This window comes from Balaenoptera acutorostrata, chromosome 16 (assembly GCF_949987535.1).
Source record: "Balaenoptera acutorostrata chromosome 16, mBalAcu1.1, whole genome shotgun sequence".
NCBI lineage: Eukaryota > Metazoa > Chordata > Mammalia > Artiodactyla > Balaenopteridae > Balaenoptera > Balaenoptera acutorostrata.
The window spans coordinates 43297323-43320878 of NC_080079.1; the positions used below are offsets into that span (position 1 = coordinate 43297323).

Consider the following 23556-nt stretch of genomic DNA (forward strand, 5'->3'; position numbering starts at 1 on the left):
AATCTCCAAAATATATAAACAGCTCATGCAGCTTAATATAAAAAAAAAAAAACAATCAAAAAATGGGCGGAAGATCTAAACAGACATTTCTTCAAAGAAGACATACAGATGGCCTAGAGGCACATGAAAAGATGCTCAACATCACTAATCATTAGAGAAATGCAAATCAAAACTACAGTGAGGTATCCCCTCACACCAGTCAGAATGGCCATCATCAAAAAATCTACAGATGATAAAAGCTGGGGAGGGTATGGAGAAAAGAGAATCCTCCTACACTGTTGGTGGGAATGTAAATTGGTACAGCCACTATGGAGAACAGTATGGAGATTCTTTAAGGAGCTTAAACTAGAACTACCATATGTCCAGCAATCCCACTCCTGGGCATATATCTGGAGAAAACCATGATTCAAAAAGATACATATACCCCAATGTTCATTGCAGCGCTATTTACAATAGCCAGGACATGGAAGCAACCTAAATGTCCATCAACAGAGGAATAGATAAAAAAGATGTGGTACATATATACAATGGAATATTACTCAGCCATAAAAAAGAATGAAATAATGTCATTTGCAGCGACATGGATGGACCTAGAGATTGTCACTGAGTGAAGTAAGTCAGACAGAGAAAGACAAATATCACAGGATATCACTTATATGTGGAATCTATTGATAAAAAAAAAATTGTACAAATGGACTTATTTACAAAACAGAAATAGAGTCACAGATGTAAAAAACAAACTTAACGTTACCAAGGGGGAAAAAGGGGGGAGGGATAAACTGGGGGATCGGGACTGACATATACACACTACTATATATAAAATAGATAACTAATAAGAACCTACTGTATAGCACAGGGAACTCTGCTCAATACTCTGTAATGACTTATATGGAAATAGCATCTAAAAAAGAGTGGATATATGTATATGTATATGTATAACTGATTCACTTTACCGTACAGTAGAAACTAACAACATTGTAAATTAACTGTATTCCAATAAAAATTAAAAAATAAAAAATAAATTACTTTTGTAGTGTTTGCTTATTTTCCAAAAGAGTACTCTAAGAAAAAGTGCAAGTTTAATGAGGCAGTGAGATCATTTAGGAGACCACTGTACAGTTGACCCTTGGAAAACATGGGTTTAAATTGTGTGGGTTCACTTATACGCTGATTTTCTTCAATAAATAGTTACAGTACTACATAATCCGAGGTTGGTTGAATCCTTGGGTGTGGAACTGCAGATATGCAGGGTCAACTATGGGACTGAGCATCTGTGAATTTTGGTATATGTGGGGGCTCCTGGAACCAATTCCCCCATGGATACGGAAAGACCACTATAGTTGTCATTTTAATAGAACATGAAAATGTTAACTAATAAAATAGCAAGGTGTATAGGGAAAGGAACTAATGAGTAGAATCAATAGAACTAATATACAGAATAGGTATAAATATATGAGAGATGGTAGAGAAAGGAAATCCAGTTTGCTTCTCAAAATTTGGCTTGAGCAATTAGGTAGAAGGTGGATAGATAAGGGAGTGTGGGGGGAATAATGATTATTTAATTTTATAGATTAGATTGAATACCTATAGGACAAACAATTTCAAATGGTCAAGAATAAGCAGAAATAATTTTACATTAAAAAAGTCTAATACATTCAATTCACAAAGCTTTTTAATGGATTGTCTATCATTTGTATTGATTGTATTCCTTCAATTTTCACTGTATTTCTTCAATTTTCTGTCATATTTCATAATTTATTTTGATTTAAAGGAATTGAAACTATCACTAGAGTGGATAAGTACTGCCATATTACCTGTTCTAAGAAAACAACTAAAAATATAATGTTCCATATTACTTTATCAGTCATTTACATGTGCATTCAGTCAAAGAAAAATTATATGGTCAATAGGTACTCAAACAACATTCAGTACAACTAAATTTTAACATACTCAAATAATTAGAAAAAGTTCACTCATGATATTATTGTGGGAATTCAAGCTAAAAGAGGCATAAAATTACATACATTTTTGCTAGTGGCTGTCATACCATTATGACTGGCTTGCCCCCGTCTATCACAGCATTATGTACGAGTTATGAGCAATGGGAAATGAATATTCTGAACTCAATAACTGAGCATTAGGCACACTAACCTTTCAAAGCAGGGTTTTAAGTCTGCATATTTAAGTGATAAAGTGATATTATGTGGAAGTTCCTTTTGAGGAGTCACATGTATTTTCTTCTTGCACACCTATAAATTCATCTGACACAAATTCTTCCATTATTCATTTCTTCAATTATTAATTTCTCATCCACCTCAAAGAAGCAGGTTAAAAGTAAAATCATAATTTTATTTTGTCTTCATTTATACTATATCTAATTGGGTGTGTAATACAGTCTTAGATAATAGTATATAATTTTATTATAATTAAATTTTATTTAACATTAGTGTGGAAAAATGTTGACTCATTTATTTCTTTAGTTCGAAATAAACAATGCCATATTTTGGGCTCTTAAAACTAAGCCTCTATTCTCTAGAACACTAAAATGCATGAGTTGACCCTCATTAGTTAAAATGTGAACTACATTAAAAATCCATCTTCTTAATCAGGATGAAGCTGAGATATTTTAGTTTCTAAACCATTAAAATCTTCATGAACAATTTTCTGTGAAAGCATTTATTGCTGGTACAGTTGATTCATAGTTATACACTGGGTTCCACTAGCTACCTGTTCTAATATTCGCTGTCATAAACACAGGAAAATTTAGAAACAATCAGTGGTTTATACATTGACTGTACAAAGTAATATCTTGTGAAATTAAGTTATTTGAAAAATAATTTGCCTGGAGCTATTACAGTGATTGCAAAGACAAAAAGTTGGATGCATGTTTAAGGCATTTAAAAAAAATTTTGAAAGCCTAATTAAAATTAAAATGTTTAGAATATGAAGAGCCATAAGGTAATAAAGATTTTTTATTTTTGCTGGAAGTATGTTAATTAATTTTATAATACTGTTTCTCTATAGAGATATTTGTGTAGATGTTATGCTGCTTAAAACAGGGTAAATAAATTAATTATAATTCTCTAAATGTAATTTGGCATAAGCCAACTTTCAAACCCGGGGTTTACAGTGAAGGAACAAAAGAGAGAAGAGAAATATGGTGAAAAGATTTAGAAAGATTTGTCTAGAGTTTACTTGATATTTTAAAAGTGTAAGTATTAAAAATATTACAAAACAAAAAACTGCTGGTGATCTTGAGTTTGTTATCTGATGACAAATTACAGACATTAAAAGTGTTAAAGGAAACAAAGCTGGACATGTTTAAAAGGACCAGACAGATTTTATTCAGACTACTGCAGTATGGGAGAAAGACTTCAGAAACTGGGCTCAAGTCTGCTGAAACAAAAGGCAGGAGGCTTTTTCAATGCTGAGGTGTGCTAAAGGAAAAATACCAAAGGACTTTAAAGGGGTGGCCAATGTGTCTAGGCCACCTGTGCTTGTTAACTGGCACTTATCAAAGTAAGGGTCCTACCCTCCAGCAGAGCCTAGGAGACAGGGCCCCTATCTTTCCTGATGATCAAATTTCAAAGGGTCCTTGAGAATGATATTCCTCGGTTGTAGAAGATATATCTCAAAGGGGCAGAAAAGTATTTACAATTGCATGTTTTCTAAAGTAAATGCTCTAAGAAGAGATAGGTCAGGCACCTTTAGTCAGGTTTTGGCTGGAACAAACAATAAATTCTTTCAGCGGTGTTGAGCTTTCTCAGACAGGCATTTAAGGGGCTGCCCCAAAACCAAATCAAAAGGAGAGTAGTCACAGGTTTATTAGTCACTTAGCTGAAATTTCCAAATCCAAAAATATGCCACAGATTCTAAAATCAGACCTGGATCCCGCCTCAAAAGGATTTGGTCTGTTACGTTCCAAGAAAAAATATTAATACAGTTTTTTGGGGGAGGTGCGTATACTTATAGGTCAACTAGGATAGGCACTAGATGGCCTGTACTCTCACTAATGGGAATATTGAAAAGCAAGCAGGGAATGAAAAGTATATTCTCACTTGTAGAGAGAAAATCACAACCCCATGAGAAGCTCTGCTTACCGGACTGAAGCCTGAGTTTAGACTCCTTGGAGTCTCTGTGATCTCCAAGGTTTTAGAAAATAAGAATTATATATAAATCAATTATGTCTCTCACCCAAGGCTAATGAATATATTCACTGTGAGGAGATCTCTCGACAATAAAGAAAAACTGAATCTAAATCACAAAACAGAGTTTAGGCACGTAGAGTGAGTTTATGAAAATTTAAAAGCAAACAGCCAGACAATCCATGAGTCCATACATCCTCTGATATTCCAAGACACTCACACACCAGCCATGCATCTGTCTCCTGCTCTGAGAGCCATTCCTCAGAATCACAGATCCCTTCCACACTTTTACTGTCCTGATGTCCACAGCCAAATGACTAAGATTAATTCATGAGGGCTCCTCACTCTCAGACATTTGTGTCAGGAGCAACATTTGTTATCAAGGACAAAAACAAGACTGCATTTCAAGAGAATGGACTTTTTTGCAAATGAAACTATGACCTGGACACTGTTTCTATACTTAGGAATTCTATTTATATGCTCTGTCGAATAGCAAAATTAAAAAAATGTAAACAATTAAAATCTCAAAATGTTCCTTCACAGATGTCAACAGCAGTTCCACTTTGTTATAGCTACGGAAAATAAAGAATATTTTACTAATTTTACTTCTTGAAGGTTATATAAGTCCCTGGAATTATTTCATTTTATCTAAAAATATACAATTTCATTTGGAAAATGGAGAATTATTTATCCATTAATATAAGAGATACCTTTGTTCTCAGTGTATGAGCTAGGGCTCTATAAAGTTTCTTAAAAGAGGATGAGGAGAATGGAAATCAAAATGAAAAACAGGAAAAGAGACTAAAAAGAAAATTTATATGTTTGGTTTTAACTTTGGTAATTAAGACAGTTAATTTGAAAGATGCTTTTGCATATATGACAATTCCCAACTGCTTCAGCTGTGGATATACTAAAACAAACAATTGAACTTCAGTGAAATAGAAAAGACACATGATTAGGCTTCTTTACAATTATAAAACTGCAGTTCATTCTTCTCTACACTCCTAAAATACCGTGTAATACCTTGCATCACTACTTTCGATAAGACGCCCAAAACAGAGAATTTGTTTTTTTAGGTGGATTCCTAAGTGTATGTGTCTCTTTAAGCAGATAGAGATTTCCAGCCATGAACTCACCACTGAACTCATGGTACATGTAATCATTCACCAGAATTTTACAATTATCTTTTCCATGCTAAAATCTATCAGTCAATCATATGTGTGCCTAAACAATAAACTATTTAGTTTTGCCTGTTTTTAAAATATATAAAAATGATCTTACAAAGAAATAAATCATTCCAAGACTTGCTTCTCTGATTCATAGGGAAGGCAAAGCTGGAATGAAAACAATTATTTAAGAAATTCATGTAAAACTATACTTATTTAGCTGAGCTTTCCTTTAACAATTCAAGTAATAAGAAACAGTTCCAGGCAAAAAAAGGTGAAGAGTTTATGTTTAATGTCTCTGGATTTATCATTCTGAAACATATATATCTCCACATACTGGGAAATTTTCTAATCTTTCTCTCACCAAAATTTACCCATTCTATGTGGTATTCTGTCACAGCTCTGTTACACAAGTAGAATTCATTTAAATATAAGTACTATTATTTGAAATCATGTATTATATCTCATTTAATAAAAATTTTATTAGTTAGAATAGGAAAAGGTATGCTGTGGTAACAAATACAAAATATAAGAGGCTTAAGACAACAAAATGTATGTATTCTTGGTCATTCTCCATGTTCAAATGATTCTTTTAGCATACCTGCCCAGGAAAGCAGGTTGGCAGTGGTGAATGATGACACACTCAGCAGAGAGAAGAAAATGTGGTGAATTATACACTGGCTCTTAAAGTTTTCATTCAGAGGTGGCCTGCATAACTTCACTTTAAATCACAAATAACATAGCTGTGCATCACTTAAAAAACAAAAACCTCACAGAAGTGCAATCCTATATTGTACCTCTAAGAACAAGAAATATTTGGTAATAGATCTAATGATTAACCTCTCTGGAAGAAAGATTCTGAGAGAGTCATTACTACCATTTGTGAAACAGGGAAACCGAAGCTCAGAGAGATAAAAGTTAATTGACATAAAGTCATTAAACCAGTAATTCTAAGAATCAAATACTAATCTGTTTCCAAAGCCCCTTTCCCCCATTGTTAACATTTTTAATTGGATCTTAAAGGTACTTTATTAAACTAATCATAAATAGTTTATTATACTTTATCATCATTAGCAAGTTAATGGTGCTTTTCTTAAAAGGTTTTTATTTATGTAATGTAATAAACATTACCAATTTGCCTAATCCAAGAACTACAGTATTACCAATTAAGCTGCATCTGCACACACCTCTCTAGTTTCTCATCCCCCTGCCTCTCAACCCCCAGAGGTAATCACTCTCTCAGATGCCAGACAAGGTCATCCTTATAAGCAGACCTTTTCAAGGACAGCAGTCTCAGGTCTCTTTTCTGCACACAGTATAACTAAATTGCGTTTAATTTGGATATATCACATTTTCCCTCGGGATCTGAAATTTATGTTATGAATAATGTTGGCAAATCATGAAGATATCTTAACCACATATTATCAAGAAGTCACATGTGGTAAAAAATACAGTGTGTACAGTGTGCTTAAAGATTTTTACACAGTGAAATGTTTTGAAATGTACAAAAAAGGAAGAAGAGGGAAAAGAGCAAATCTGATAGATGAACCTGGGTAAGGTTGCCAGGTTACAGCCTAGCATCACTATTCAACCTTTTAGAATTAATAACTGGAATGATAGAAAGACACAAAGAGGCCCAAATCTATACAATGTAATATTTTTAAAGCCCTCAGTTGTATAACTTGGTAATAAGAAACTTATTAATATGATATAGTCCTATTGTTTTCTAATATTAGGAAACAGGGCTATGTATGTTTCTGTTTGTTTCATCCAAAATCATGTAAAAAATAAACCATGGGGGCTTCCTTGGTGGCGCAGTGGTTAAGAATCCGCCTGCCAATGCAGGGGACACAGGTTCAAGCCCTGGTCCAGGAAGATCCCACATGCTGCAGAGCAACTAAGCCTGCGTGCCACAACTATTGAACCCACGCACCTAGAGCCCGTGTTCCACAGCAAGAGAAGCCACCGCAATGAGAAGTCCGCGGGCACCCCAACGAAGAGTAGCCCCTGCTCGCGGAAACTAGAGAAAGCCCGCGCGCAACAACGAAGACCTAATGCAGCCAAAAATAAACAAATTAAAAAAAAAAAACACCATGGCTATATTGAGACATACTGATGGTAAAACATGAGGACTTCATTAAACTGTGACCCTCCCAAGTATATAAAAGTCTTTCAAAACTTAATGGCATAGCATCTGCTATTTCCTTTGTGCTATTTTTCTTCCTTCTGTCATATATGCCTCTGCCTATCCTACTCCTATTCAAGACATGGGTATCAATGACACACAGTACTTCCTGACAACTGTAGGATTGTGATGCGACTTTGAGAGCAGAGGATCAATAAGTGAGACCAGTTATATAAGATTATTTTGTGAAAAGGATATCCCAGGAATGGCAGGGCTAAAATTTGAGAGGACATAAACTTCAGCTATTCTACCAACAAGCTGAAGAGAAATTTACTCCCACTATCTGGGACAGAGTTTCCTCATCTCCTACATAAAAAGAAAAAACTTTAAAGGAATTCTTTAATAAGAGATTCTTGTACTAAACTTATTAGTCAAGTAAACCTAGACGTTGTCCACATACCAGGTCCTCATCTGCTTCAGACATTCAAAAATTTAATATTCCCTGTGCTGTCCATGGTGCTGAAAAAAAAACCAGGCTAAATATGTCCTGAAACTTGATTGTTTCAATATCATATTTATTGAGCTCATGACACACACCAGATAATTTACTATACCCCTTGAGATAAACAGAATAATAGCTCCCAAAAGATTCCCACATCTCAATTCTCAGAACCTATGAATATATTACACTACCTGACAAGGGACAATTAATATTTCAAATAAAATTGTTAGCTCATCATCTGACTTTAAGATAAAGAGATTATCCTGGATTATCCAGATTATTTAGGGTCCTTAAAAAATGGAAACCTAAAGCAGAATAATTTAGAGTCAGAGGGAAATGTGATTATGGAAGAAGTGAGAGTGATGTGCTGTAGGAAGAACTCATCTGACTGTTACTTATTTTAAAGGTGGAGGAAAGACCATGAGCCAAGGAAAGTGGGCAGTTTCTAGAAGATAGAAAAGGTAAAATGTATTCTCCCTTAGACCTCAGGAAAAAAACACAGCCTTGTCCACTCCTTGATTTTAGGTCAATGAGATTTGTGTCATACAGAACTATAAGAATAAAGTTGTGTTGTTTTATGCCACATATTTTGTGGTGATTTGTTACAACAGCAATAGAAAACTAACACATCCTTTAAATATTTTACAGCATAGTTATGGACATAGACATGAAAACTCATAAGGCTGTCAAAGTGGCATTCACAGAATATTATGAGAACACAGACTAGCTAACTAAATCATTCTGGAATTAGCCACATTAAATTGTTTTTTTAAAGAATAGTTCTAAGTTGAGTCTTGGATATCATTGGATGATATTCCTCCTAGTTTTCTTTTTCTGGGACTATATCTCACTTTGTATATTCAAAAGAACTCCCATGGAATTGATATTTAATAAATGATCTCTAACAAAGATCTTAGTTTGACTTTCAATCTTAGAAATTTAGAGAATAAACTGAAATTTTTTTCCAAGTTCACTATGATTGGGAAGGAAATCGGATGGCATCTCCTTTAAAATGTTCCTCATCTGATAATAGAAGGAAGCTTTAGAGGTTTTAAAATATGTGTGTGCATTCTGGTAATTTTTATATTATGAGAATGAAAATGCACTCTGGAAATTTTTTTCCTTTTTTCTACAATACTATCCCAATTCTTTTCTGAAACCAGGGAGGCTAAAAGTCCAGTTAAGATTACTTTTTCAAAGTAGACCCATCAGTTAGAAATATGAAGTAACTAGAGCCAAGAAGATGTTTATTGTGCTTTCTAGAATTTAAATTAGCTAAAGCGAGGTAGAAAGATAACAAAAGTTGAGCAAGTGTTGAGAGGCAGAGAGACAGAGAGAAGACAAGACAAAGAAACAGGAGAGAGAGATAAAAATTAGAATGAAAGACAGAGTTGGGTGAAACATTAAAAAATGAGAGGAACAAAATGATTAGAGAAGCATCCACATATAAGTGAAGAAAGAGAAATAAGAAGGAATTAAAGGAAGTTCCTTTGTAAAAAAATGAAACTAATATAAATTGAGAAAAACTTGAAGCAGGTAGAGAAAATAAGAGATAGGAGAAAATGGAAAAGGTATAGATTCCAAACGGTTACTGAGCTTCTTTTCTATGCCAGACACCATTAATAAATGCAGCTGAAAATTTCACAGGCTAAGTGGGCAGAAAATCATACAAAGAATTATAGTATGCAGAAATAAGTATGTAGAAGGTATAGTGATTGTTCTAAGAAGTTGTCAGTTTAGTATACAGTGTGTGATTGTGTGTGTGTGTTTGTGTAAATGTTTTCAGATAAAGGAAACCTAAAGAAATATTGATTAACGATGTTGTAACATTGTCTTACTTTAATTTGAAAATAGTAATAATTATTATAATATACCAAAAATATGTTTTTATCATTTCCTATATGCTAGAAAGCATGCTAAACAATTGACATACATACCATCAGTTAATCCTAATAGCAATCAAATCAGAGTTGCTATTATCCTTCTTTAACAGATGGAGATCTAAGTCACAGAGAGATTATATAACTTACCAAAAATCATATACTGATTTTGCCAGGATTTGAACAAGGTCTGATTCCAAAGCTCATGCTTTAACTATTGTTCCATAGATAATCTTTCATATCCACATACTATCAATGCTTTATCATCTATTAATCCTCTCATGTTCCCTTTTGCTTTGACTGTGCATCATATGAATTTATATGTATCAGATTTTTTTAATATTAATCAGTCATCAATTTTATACACATCACTGTATACATGTCAATCCCAATCGCCCAATTCAGCACACCACCATCCCCACCCCACCACAGTTTTCCCCCCTTGGTGTCCATACATTTGTTCTCTACATCTGTCTCTCAACTTCTGCCCTGCAACCCGGTTCATCTGTACCATTTTTCTAGGTTCCACATACATGCGTTAATATATGATATTTGTTTTTCTCTTTCTGACTTACTTCACTCTGTATGACAGTCTCTAGATCCATCCACGTCTCAAAGAATGACTCAATTTCGTTCCTTTTTATGGCTCAGTAATATTCCATTGTATATATGTACCACAGCTTCTTTATCCATTCGTCAGTCGATGGGCATTTAGGTTGCCCATCTGATATATGTATCAGATTTAAATCTATCAAAGCTCCTCATTCATTTTCCAAGTAGCTCAAAGTATCTCATCCTATAAATCTTTCTTCCACTAACTACAATTGATACAGACTTTAGCACACTTCTAGGCAGGCAGCATAAATGCCATTCTTGTAACTTCAGCCTCTCACAATCTACATACAGTACACTGATTTATACTTGTAATCCCTTTTGCTGTTGTTTCATATGAACAAGGCAGTAACATTCATGAGGTCAAGAAATGTATCTTAGTCATATTTTCAACCCCCAAATTTAGCACAAAACTGGCATATGGTAAATGCTAATAAATATATATTGAATAATTGAACATATAATAGAAATTGATCAAAGCTTCCATCATTCTCCTAAGGTTCCATGGATTAGGGTCCATATTACTGTACTTTCATGAGTCCTGTAGCACTTTGTACTAAGGCTATAAAATACAGTGGTTAAGAGTATGGCAGCTTGAGCCAGGCTGCCTGAGCTAGGATCATGTCTCTTAGACGCAGGAGCTGTGTGACATTAAGCAAGATAGCTTGATATCTTTAAAGCTTCAGTTTCTTCATCTGGAAAACAGGAATAATAATAGAATTTATCTCACGGGGTTTTACTGAAGATTAAATAGATTAAATAAGATAATACATACTTTGCTGAACATTCTTTTCTTCTTGCTCTGCTAGAAATCTGGGTCTTCCCAGAAGATGCTATTTTTCTGTAGGTCTCTCAGGCCCTCACAGGGGTGGTGGCTGTTTTATCATATCCTTATATCACTAGGACCTGAGGTGGGGCATGTGTTCTTGAAATTTACTCCTATTTCCCTATTACTACTGCCACCCTATTAAAAAGAGAAGAAGAAAGAAAAAAAAAAGAAAGGAAAAAAGAAACTATATATCTTCAAACTCTCTGCATTTCTTCTTCCTCCACTCTCTCTGAAAACCACTCCAAACTTTCGCCTTCAATATTGCACCAAACTATTCCTGTCAATGCCACGAATGAACATCACATTGCTAATTTGATAAACAGTTCTCATACTTCACCTTACTTGATCAGACTTGACACAGCTGATCACTTTCTCCTTTAGATGCCTTCTTCCTTTGGCTTTTAGTAAACCACTCTCTTCTGGTTTTCTTCTCATTAACTGTCTCTCTATATTAATATTTTTCCTCATCTAAGATGATGGTTCTACCTCATCTTCCTGGACTGTATGATCATTGTTTTTATGGCTCATTTCTAGCCACATTTATTCCTTTGATGAGGTCAGTCATTCAGTCTCGCCTGATGGTTAGACCAAATATATTGATATCAAACTTTAAATGTTATCTTTTTCGTCTTCTCTATATCCAACACACCAGCAAACTCTGTTGGTTATACCTTAAAAATGCATTCATAGTCAACCATTTTTACCACTTCTGTCATGAAAACCTGGTCTAAGCTATCTTTAATTTCTGCCTGGAATATTGTTAATACATTTCTCACTGGTCACACTGAACTTAACTGATGATTCTCAACATAAGGGTCAAAGCAGTTTTGTTAAAACTTGTGTGAAATCATTTCACTCCTCTGCTTGAAACACTCCAGTAGCTTTCCTTCTCACTCAGAGGAAAAAGACAATGTCCTTACAATTGCCCACAAGGCCTGTGCAATCTGCCTCCACCCATCTAACCTCTCTTATCTCTTTTTTTTTTTTAAATTTATTTATTTACTTTATTTTTGGCTGTGTTGGGTCTTCACTGCTGCACACGGGCTTTCTCTAGTTGCGGCGAGCAGGGGCTACTCTTCGTTGCGGTGCACGGGCTTCTCACTGCGGTGGCTTCTCTTGTTGTGGAGCATGGGCTCTAGGCGTGTGGGCTTCAGTAGTTGCAGCACATGGGCTCAGTAGTTGTGGCTCGTGGGCTTAGTTGCTCCTCAGCATGTGGGATCTTCCCGGATCAGGGCTCGAATCCGTGTCCCCTGCATTGGCAGGCGGATTCTTAACCACTGCGCCACCAGGGAAGCCCTACCTTTCTGATCTTATCTCTGTCCGCTCTCCCTCACTCTGCTCAACATTTCACCCACCATAGCTTGCTGGCAATTGTGTTCTTCAAACACATTAGGCATATCCCCATCTCAAGTCCCTTTCACTCAGTGTTCCCTCTGTTTTCAATGCTCTTCTAGGAATCTACATAGATTTCCCATAATCCTCTTCAAAACTTTGCTCCAAGGGTACTTCTCAGTAAGTTCTTCCCATACTTTCCTATTTAAAATTGTATTCCCCTAAGTATCCCTTTTCCCTGCTTTATTTTTTGATATAACCCCTTTCACATACTAACATACTATATAATTTTCTTAGTGATTTGGATTATTTTCTGTCTCCCTCCAATGTAAAGCAAACCTCATAGAAATAAGGATATTTTTGTCTATTTTATTGTTTGCTATATACATAGAACAAGGCTTGACACCTAGTGGCCACTTAAAAATATTTGTATAAAACTATGTAAGCTTGTGTAACTGAAATGCAATGATACATATATCATGTATATTATGTATAAATATACAATGTGAGTAGAGGAGAGTGTGTACTATATGTAAGCTATTTGGCACATAGAAATAACTCAATAAATATTAGCTATAACTGTTAGAAAATTTATGTGTACATAATAGACATTACATATGCTTACTGTACCTGAAGAATGAATGAATAAAAATAATCAGCATAATGTATTATTCATGTTACCTTAAAATGCTGTAGTTTTCCCCCTATGGGGATACCATCAGAATTGCATTCTAGGTATCCAGCAGACCAACAATGGCCAAATCCTGGATATAACCACATAAAATATTGATGACTGAGTTAGTATTGTCCTTTTCACACATTATCTAAGTCTAAGCCTGAACAGCTCTCATCAGTATTCCAACCATTTAATAAAGACACTTAATAAACTCAGAGTAGCTGAACAGTCATCACTGAGCAGTCTAATTGAGCAGCCCTGAGGGGCAGTATAGGATCCTACAAGAGTAGGAAAGATTAGTATCTCGAACAGAGCGGCTGATGTCAGGAACAATTGCTGCAGTGTGATCCACCAAAATTTTGAACAAAATGCCCAGAACAGCAGCTAATAATCAGAAAAAGACAGAAAACACACCTGAAGAGAGGACAGATTCAATTTGAGTTTTCTACAAAGACTTTTCTAAATGCTGCCCTATAATGGGATAAATATTGAGTTTCTAAAAAAAAATTTATATATAATTTACCTAAACTCTGTTTTCCAGCAGAATGCTACAAAGGATGCTGTGTGTAATACGTCCATAGCACAGGTAATTTATTGATTGCTTTGGTCCCTATGTTAATGTTGAGCCGTATCGTATAAATCAAACTCTCACTAAATATGTTTTTGAATTGCTGTTTGAACTCCAACTACTATCCTCAAAGCTTACCTACTTGCTACTACATTGTTAAAAAAAACACTTCATCTCTCAATTCTATTTTTCTTTATACAAGGCTTACCAGCCAGGTGCTGAGGGAAACAAAAGTAAATTAGACAGTCTCTGTCTTCAGGAATTTATAATCTAAACATAAAAACAAACATTATATGACATAATATAAAGGGGAAGGTGGATATTAATTTTTTCCAGCTGACAAACAAAAACTGTACATATTTAAGGTGCAAAGTATATGGCTTGATACTTTACACATTGTAAAATGATTGCCACAACCAGGTTAATGAACATATCCATCACCTCACATAGTTCCTTTTTTTTTTTTTTTTTTTTAGTGTGGTGAGAACACTTAAGATCTACTCTCTTAGCAAATTTCAAGTATACAAGTATACAATACACAATACAGTATTACTAAGTATAGTCACCATGTTGTACATTAGATCCCCGGAACTTATTCATCTTAAAACTAGATGTTTGTACCCTTTTACCAACCTCTCCACACTTAATTTTGAATGAATATCATTAGTAACAACATCAAAGAATAATGAATAATTTAGTGTCAAGGAATAAGTAGAATTTGAGTAAAATCTTCAGGAAAGGTTAAGATTTTGACGTCATAATATAATAGCACAGCATGTAATTATTGCATGTAGAGCTGAGATAATGGGTTGGTTTCAGCTTTGCCACTCAATAGTAGGAGTAATATCACACTGGGAGAGCAACTTAACCCTTCTGTGTCTCTGTAGTTTCCTGATCTATATCTGAGGCATAATAGTAGTGCAATGGTATGTGGTCATTATGACAATCACAAGGACCTCATGGAGTTCTTGTGAAGATTAAATAATCTATACGAAGGGCTTTGTTAATAAATGCTAAATGAATGTTAGTGCTTATTGTAAAGAGAGGCTGTTTACACATAAAATACATATCAATATGATTTACGATTTCAAGAAACCTGTAGAAATGATGCCTGTGAAATTGTAGGAACACTTCTTAATAGTATATAAGAAAGCATTAGACACAGTTCATTGCAAAAACCGAGAACTACAAGCAATCAAGAAATAGCTTTTAAGAATCGGAGAAAGAGAGAGAGAGGGATGCTGTTAACTGGAGTTCTATGAAGGAGATGAAATTATAAATAAGCCTTGGATAGATGGTGAACACAACCAAGTACATGTTGTTTTGTTACCTTTGGGTACTTTAATATCTAACCTTCCCTGAACAATGTAATAAAACAGCATACACAATCCTCAGTTCTACAAAGAGATATCTGTGTACGTCTTAAATCAGAACACCAACTGAGTATTCTTCAGTTTTTCTGAAATTTCCAGTTCCCTACCTTGAAAAATCAAAATTCATCCTACAAACATTTTCCAACTTTTTCCACCCCAAATTCTTTAGCAGGTTTTCCATTTGTATCCTCCCAAAACACATATGCTATACATAATTCTATTATTATATAAATTACATTGTACTGACTATATACCTCATTTTTATACTTGAATGAAGCAACTGCCTCATTTTTGTTTCCCTAATATCTTTCCTGGAGTTGATATTCAATAAAATGCAAACCAAATAAATGTTCTATAGAAAAGTGAAAATGTGGACTAGAGAAAAAGTGATAGTATGTGCAGTGGATATGCAGTTAGATGAAAGCACTGTGAAAGGGAAGTTAGAGAAAATAGAACATGACCAAGGAGAGGACCTTGTTTAATTGTCAGAAAATATCCAAATTGGCTCATTATGACTCCTTATGGAAATATAAACAAGAGTGGGCAATTTCAAAATCACAGAATAGAAAAAGGTAGAATATTCACCAGCAAGATGATGTCTGATATATAGACAATCAGAAAAGTCAGTTCAAAGAAACACTGAGGAAAAAAAAGTTGAAAGAAAAGTAGATCAATAATGTTGTTTGCTGAAACGCTAGAAAATTATAGGATTTGTCCAAGAAAGTAGTCATTGGAGACCTTAGAGAGTGCAGTATCAGTACAGATGTGAGAAAACCCAAATTGCAGAGCTTAAGGGAATTGGTGAAGAAGTGGTGGTAACAAGCACAGAGATTTAACAGGAAAAGATCCAACTAAGAAAAGCAATTCTATTATGAGTTGTATAAGTCATTGATGACTCAGAGCCAGGCAAGATTATAATAACATTTTTGCTCAATTCCAGTTTCTATTAAAAACATTTAAAATGAATTCTGCCTTTTCACACAATTAGGATGTGAGCATTTTTCTTTTCAAGTGGTTCAAAAATGTTAGGTTGTTAGAACCAGAGAGGGAAGCATCCACCTTACTAGTTATCATTAATTGTATTGCATCACTTGGATAGTGAATTAGAACTTTTACTTCTTTCCCTGTCTCAACGGGACAAATGAGAGTATCTGAAATATCAGTACTCAGGTATTCTAAGTTACCTTGGAAATAAACTTTTTGGGGGGGTATGGGTGTGGGTGTGTTCGCAGAGAGAGAATCTTCTAAGTACAATAATTGGTCTTCTGTTTCTCAGAGTTTATTTATTTACTTTTTGGACTCTTTAGCTCTCTCACCTTCCAGGGTGTACAGATAGGCCTTACGGGAGCCTATTAGTAGAGTACACAAAAGCTACTGAAGTTAATCCTTCTAGGCCCAAGGTCAGAGCCTAGAAAAGTCAAAAAAACTTCTTGTTGCCGAAACAAGAAAAGACATATGCTTTTTCAAACCTTTGCTCTGAAACAAATCCATTTTGGGGCTACAGGATCCACAAGATTACTCACCTTTGGAAAAGAGAAAACAGGAAATTCAAGTGTGGATACAATCTAAAAATGAGGACACAGCCAAGCTTTCATCTGGAGATGAAATTTAGAATGTTTAGGAAAGTTTTACTGGAGTAAGCACTGAAGGTGCTCTTTCTTGTCATACCATTCTAAATGTTCCATAATAATATAATTTAGACAGTTTATATAAATCTAATAGCTTATAAAGCTTCAAGAAAAAAAAAAATACTTGGGATTTTAAATCAGCCTGTAGGGAAAACAACAAAGTTACTCTTAAAACTTGAATTTAACCTCTCAGAATAAAAATACACTCTGTAAGATGGAATAAGTGAAAGAGGTAGACAAGGAAAGATGTCCATATTATATTAAGATTAAAATTTGCATAAAATATATGCTATATGTGGTTTTATTTTTGTCTAAAATGTGTGTTATCTATCTATTATGTATGAGTGTGTGCATGTATATTGCTCTATATCTCTCGATGTGTGCTGCCTTAAGAAATCATATTTAAATGAAGGAATGAGAAGTTTCAGAGACAATTAAGTTCATTGAAAATTACTTAGGTATAGTCTCCAATAATCACCTTTAATTTAATTATAACTGAAACAGACTCAAAAGAAACTACTGCATTGTACTATGTTCAGAGAAATATAATGTTAACAAGAGGAAGATGACCTGCACTAAACTTTGAAATAACAAACTCAGAAAGTAAGAAATTTTACAAATATTTCCAGCATGATCCTGGGGAGGGCGTGAGTGTCCCACAAATAAAGTATTGCAGTCCATGAGGCAAGGATATTGCTATAACAGTGCCCTATGTGACAGTCCGTCATAGTCTGGACACCTGAACCATTAAGATCATTTAACTCTTCTCACAGAGCTGTTAAGTTTACGTAACCATTTCTTCTTAAGGTATCTAAAGGGGGGAAACATCTTTCTTGGAAACACAAGTGTTTCAGCTCATTGGGCAGTTATATTTTCCTTATAATGCTATTATTAGCATTGTAATTTGCATGTCGCTCTCTTTTAAGTTTAATTAGTATTAACCCAGTGGCATTCTACTTTATGACCTCTGGATGCACTTGCTAAAAATGAAGTTTCCAGGCTTTAGTGTCAGATCTCAGAAGATTTTAGTCTCAGACTTTATAACATGGCTATACCCTTAACTGATTGACATGTCTATCTCATCACTGACCTTCCATGGATTAATAGATTACCTAACAAGCATGAAAATACACCTGGAAATGTTCCTCAAACTTCACTTATAGTTTCATTTGAATCAGTAAACTCTCCAAGGAAAGAATACAGTCATTAATACTTTTAAGAATAAAATACAATGTAACAAAGTTAAATCTTCAAGGTGTTTAGTAAATTGGGAGAGATATAAAGAAAGAACGTACATGTAGTGCACAAGAGCACAAAGTACGCATTGTACTTTGTACATAAATTTATAAAAAGAAGCATAATTATTTATAAATAATAAGAAGTAATAATAGCAATAACGATAAAAAGCAGTTTTAGTGAACCTTGATCATATGTCAGGTACTGTGCGAAACTGCATAAAACTGAGTTTCAGAGTGTTATCATTAATAAGGAAACTGAGCCTAAGGAAGTTTTGTGACTTTCTGAGCTTATAAACAGGATCCCTTCAGAAAGTTGTTCTGGTTGTGCGCTATATAAGGGTTCCATTCACATCATAGACATATGCTAGTTTACGTAATAGCTCAAGGGCGAGAGGAAAGATTCTTGCCTTCCAGGCTGAATGCTTGAGCAGCCAGGGAGAACCCTTTCTTTTAAAAAACTGATACTGGCTTTCATGATCTGCACACACAAGGGAATCTCTCTCTCTCTGTAACACACACATACACACACACTCATTGGCACACATACCCTTTTAAAACTCCTCTAATACTCTAACGCTCTGGTTTCAAGTTAGTTATAATGTTACGATACATTGTTTTTTGGTTTTGTTTTTAAATAAATGCTTCGCCTATCTGCTTATGGAAGTAATATCTACTCAATATGGCAATTTGAAAATGCAGAGGCAATAATAAAAAATGAAAATAAAACATACCCCTTAACTATATAACATTTTCCTTTCTTCCTCCCTTTGCCTCCCATTTATCAATCATTCATGAACTCAAAATCAAAACAAAATAAACAAAAACACAAACCCTGTGGACAACTTGGCTTCTTCACCTCACTGTGAATAATATGGTAGAACAAGGAATATGTTTTTTACATCTTTTATCCCGCACAACGTACAATTTAGCAGATAGCCTTGCTTCCTCTGCTTCCCGTGGCACCTCCTTTTCAGGCTGCCCACATTCAAGGTGGCATCAGGGTACATGTTCCCATTCCAATAAAGTTGTCAGGATTGATAATGCATTAAACTATAAGCTAAAAATATCAGTCCTAATGCTCTCTTATTGGGAAGAGGGTAGCTACTATAAACTACAAATCAATTATGTTTTCCAATATTCTATTGGTTAGCTAAATTCTGACTTTTAAAATGTAATATCATACTATCAATCTAATGTTACTAATGCGTGCTTAAATATGTAGTCATCAAACAAATGAAATGCTCATTAAGGAATAGACCATCTGTGAATTTTATTACTGAACCTAAAACCTTACCCCAGCAATTTGAATGAGAAATATCAAAAGACTCAAAATTTAGCCCAAGTTCCCAAGTAAAAAAATTAGTTGTAAAATATTGAAAATAACAGTTATGCAATATACTTTTCTTAGAAGCAGATTCACACATTTGGGTAATACTAGAATATTTCATTTCAGGTTAAAATTTTTATTGAATAAACAGTATTTTTCCCTTCCAACTGCCTTATGCCTAAGCAAGGAAATGCATAGAAAAACAGAGGAAATTGTTTTTAATTGCAAGTCCAGAAGAATTCTATGTTTTAACATAACAGTGACCTAAACTGTTACACTAATAGCCTTAGTGTAGTTTCAATTTTTTCTCCTTCATTTTCCTCTATCTGAAGCTTCTAACTATGTATGGAAATCAGTCGTCAACTATCAAATGGGCTAATCCAACCAGTGGATTACCTATGGCAAAACTGTTTTTATTTTTCCTTTTTTTCACATATTTCTATCATGATTATGATTATCACCATTGTCTTCCTTCAATCTAACCCATACCTGCATCCCCAAGCATTTGGATAAAAAAATTGGTTCAAGAAATTCATATCACGTATTCCAGTTAAGTGTTATTTTGTGTTTTAGCTAGGCTTTGCTTACTCCTGATTTAATTCCTTCATAATGTAGGCGCAACTTTTATATGGATTTAAAAAAAATAGTACCTATGAAAATCATTTTCATGAACAATAGAATAAAAGTGATGCCAGAGTCCCTAATTGAAGGAGACCAGAGAGAAGTAAAGGCCTGAGGGCCACCTAAGGGAATGTGTTATTACCTCTGGGGGCATGCTCATTGGAGGATGCAAGTATGGAAGGAATGCTGAAAAGCATATAAAGTTAAGAAATCTCTATAAAAACTACACAAAATTTTTGTTTCTTTGCCACAGTTCCAGTCCCTTCAGTCTTCCTAAGTACTGAGCAACCTATCTCCAGGAGGAGAGAACTGAAAAGGCTTTCTAACGGTAGCTGGAAGGAGGTCTTCCATGAGCGCACTGAGGGGGCAGCCTTACTATAAAATGTAACTTGGCAGTTGTAAAGTTGCACTGTGCTTCAGAAAGTAACTACTTGATGGCCAACAGTGACCTGATAATCTTATTTTGGAGGCTATCTATACAAGCACATTTAGAGAGACCAAGAGCTGTAATGAGCTTATTAAAGAAACTAATTTATAGCTTTACAGGTTAAATCAGGAGTGATTTCCTCTGATAACCTAAACTGCATTGCTAAAAAGTACAGGGTTTGTGAAAGTCTAATGTGAGCAATGACAGTGAATCCTTCCCTCTCAGTGTGAACACTAAATATGAATAAAAATAGAATGCCTTATGGCATAAAGAAATACCAACGCACTGATTTGTCATCTATTCTTGGGGCACGATTTAAAATGCATTCTTTTAATTTAAAGTCATGCTCTTTTAAGTTCCACTGATTCTTATTTTTGCTTCAAAGTACCAGTTACATTATTTATTTCTTACTGCACTTTTAAATTTGTTGTTAGACTGGAGATTCACAATCTCCATAAATGGCGATGACATGAACATTAAATCCAGATGCACTTGAAGTAAACACTGTGCTAATTAGCAGAACTTTTCAAGGATTTAGGCTGGTGACTTTATGAAAATAGCTGCTATTGTAAATTATTCTGCAAATCCCCAAAGAGGCATGATATCCTAACTATGGAGGACTGAGAATGTCTTAATATGTACAAAATTTGAACACTGTTTGGGAAAAAGTCAAATTAATCCATCTATCTGCAGATCATTCAGTTTAGCCAAGCAAAGCACACACACACAAAATTCACAATCTTTGTTGCCTCTAAGAGCAAGAAGGTAACATGGCAACAAGGGTAAGGAGATGGTTGCTTGCCTGTGTACCCTGAATGCTGAACAAATGTCGAGTAAAAGTAATAAAAAGTAATAAATTAATAAATTAATAATAATAAAAGAACAAACTCATTTTTCTTGAATAGCCAACTTCTAGGGTGGGAAAATTTATTCATTTTTCTTCTCTTAAACTGAAAGTATTACATATATACTTTCATTATGTAGTATATATATAATATATACATATACTCCACACTTGTATTATGTCGTACTCAAAGACAGATTCCTCCAATACTGAAATATCTAAGACAGGCACATTTGGGCCACTGCAGATATATCATGTTAAATGGTCCCTACAGAGCTTGATGACTAATATATCTTTCTCAACTGACTGATTTACTATTAAGAAATGACTTAGAAAATCTAATGCCAAGTTTTTTACATTTTTTTCACTCTTTCTAAATAAAATAGTGGGGGATGAAATAATGCAATCCCCAATTAAAGTGCTAACACTAAAATCACTTATGACATCTACCTTTGACCCCTTCAGAGATTTTTTTCTCATAGGAAATTTTGGTATCTTTTACATTCCTAAGCTTTACCTAAGGCTACTGTTTGTTCAACGATTAGCAAATAAAATTGAATTTTTTTTTATAACAATTAAGCATTTGTTTAGTGAGTATAAGTAAATGTTCATTTAGAGGCCTAGCACTGGATTTTCTACCATACTGCAATCCTTATTAAAAAACAAAGTGCATTGAATGCTACTTTTGTAAGATTATTTTAATTAAGGAAAATTATTGCACAGAGTCGCCAACCTTTAAAAATGAACTACAAATTAGCATTACTCATTTCTATGGTGTGTTTCACGTTCCACTGAAATTCTGGCTAACTCTAAAGGTCAAAGTAAAAACATCCTTACCATCATCATATTGGCCCAAGCAGACTGTGAAGAGACAGCAAAAGATAATCCCTGAAGCTAACCATTTCCAGAGATAAAACTGTTGGAACATCTTCAGTCAAATTCCACTCAAGGCTGATCTGAAATAACAAGAGGTAAAAGGAACATTTGACAAGGTCATTAATCTGTTATAGGTAAACACAACTGTCACAGCATAGAAAAGCCTTAAAGACTTCATAGTTAATTACCTGTGCCACACTATCCTTTAACGAAGTAACATACTTGTTTAATGTGCTGGAACTTATCTACATGAATTTGCAGACAAGTCTCTAAGGAAAGACATTTTTTCTGTTATTTACTTTGTAAGCAAGTAAGTTGAGAACTTAACATACTAATGACACCAGAACCACAGCTTTAAAATTGAGACCCTGTGAGTGAATCAAATGCCAATCAGTTTAACTCACTAAATTTATCTTATGTATAGAATAGTTCAATTATAAAGAGTAAGCTTTTGCAACAATTTAAGATGTTAAACCAGCTGTTAGTATCCTACATGAAAATTTCAATGGACATTTGTCTAACAGAATTAAGTAGAAAAATCCATCATCAAAACACAAATTCCTTTTTAGTAGAGGGACAAGAGATTGACTTAACTATGTCATGTAAGACTAAGGATAACCCATCTTTTTTTTTTTTTTTTTTTTAACCCATGATTTTTTTAGAACGTCTGTCTTTGGAAGCATTTGGATGAATTTCATTTTAATTCCTTTGTTCTTCTTTGCAATCTCCCAGTAAGTAAAGAAACTGGATGAGGTATTAGTGGCCTGTGAGCACACCAGAGTATTTTTTTCTTACTGAAAAAATGATGTTCTCAGTTTCTTTGTAAATTGAAGAAATTATTCACATGGAATTGTTCCAAATTACGCTGAATATAGATCATGTAGAACAGGGATTGGAACTTCATTTCTCTACATCAGAGGTTCCAAAAGAAAAAAATGAATTTGCCTAAAGGTGCAATAGGGACAGTGAAGGCTGTGACCAATTGTGAAGTGCAGGGTTTGTCTGGAGAAACCAGCCCAGTATTTGACTTCCGTCAAGGTTGTCATGTGGGAATGCAAACCAGTATTACTGAGTTTTCTGATTTTCCAGAATATGGTAGAAATCCAAATTTCCACGTGAGACTGCCTAGTGTTTAGATAATTGTCCAACCCTCTTATAGACTAAATGCTTCTGGCAGGTCATATTGTCCTCTGAGACCCTCCAGTTTACAACTCCCGCCTGGGATTGCCTCTGCTAAACTAGTCATGGGTAAGCTTCTTCAGAATGTACAAAGGAAATAATTTGAATTCTGGTTTTACATATATTTTGTTTCATCTATCTTTCCGTTTTATTTTTGTGTGTTTTATAAAGTTTATTTGCACAGTAGCATATATAAATATATAATTTA

General features: G+C 34.4%; 1 protein-coding gene across 17 annotated transcripts in view; it reads right to left on the reverse strand.

Moving 5' to 3' along the window:
- Window positions 1–22221, reverse strand: part of PCDH15 (protocadherin related 15) — a 755972-nt gene extending 733751 nt beyond the window's left edge. For all 17 annotated transcript variants that reach the window (XM_028166694.1, XM_028166693.2, XM_057531449.1 and 14 more), the window contains exon 1: window positions 22131–22221. In XM_028166694.1, the coding sequence (XP_028022495.1) occupies window positions 22131–22221 (91 nt within the window). The remainder of the gene's footprint in view (window positions 1–22130) is intronic.
- Window positions 22222–23556: the final 1335 nt, after the last annotated feature.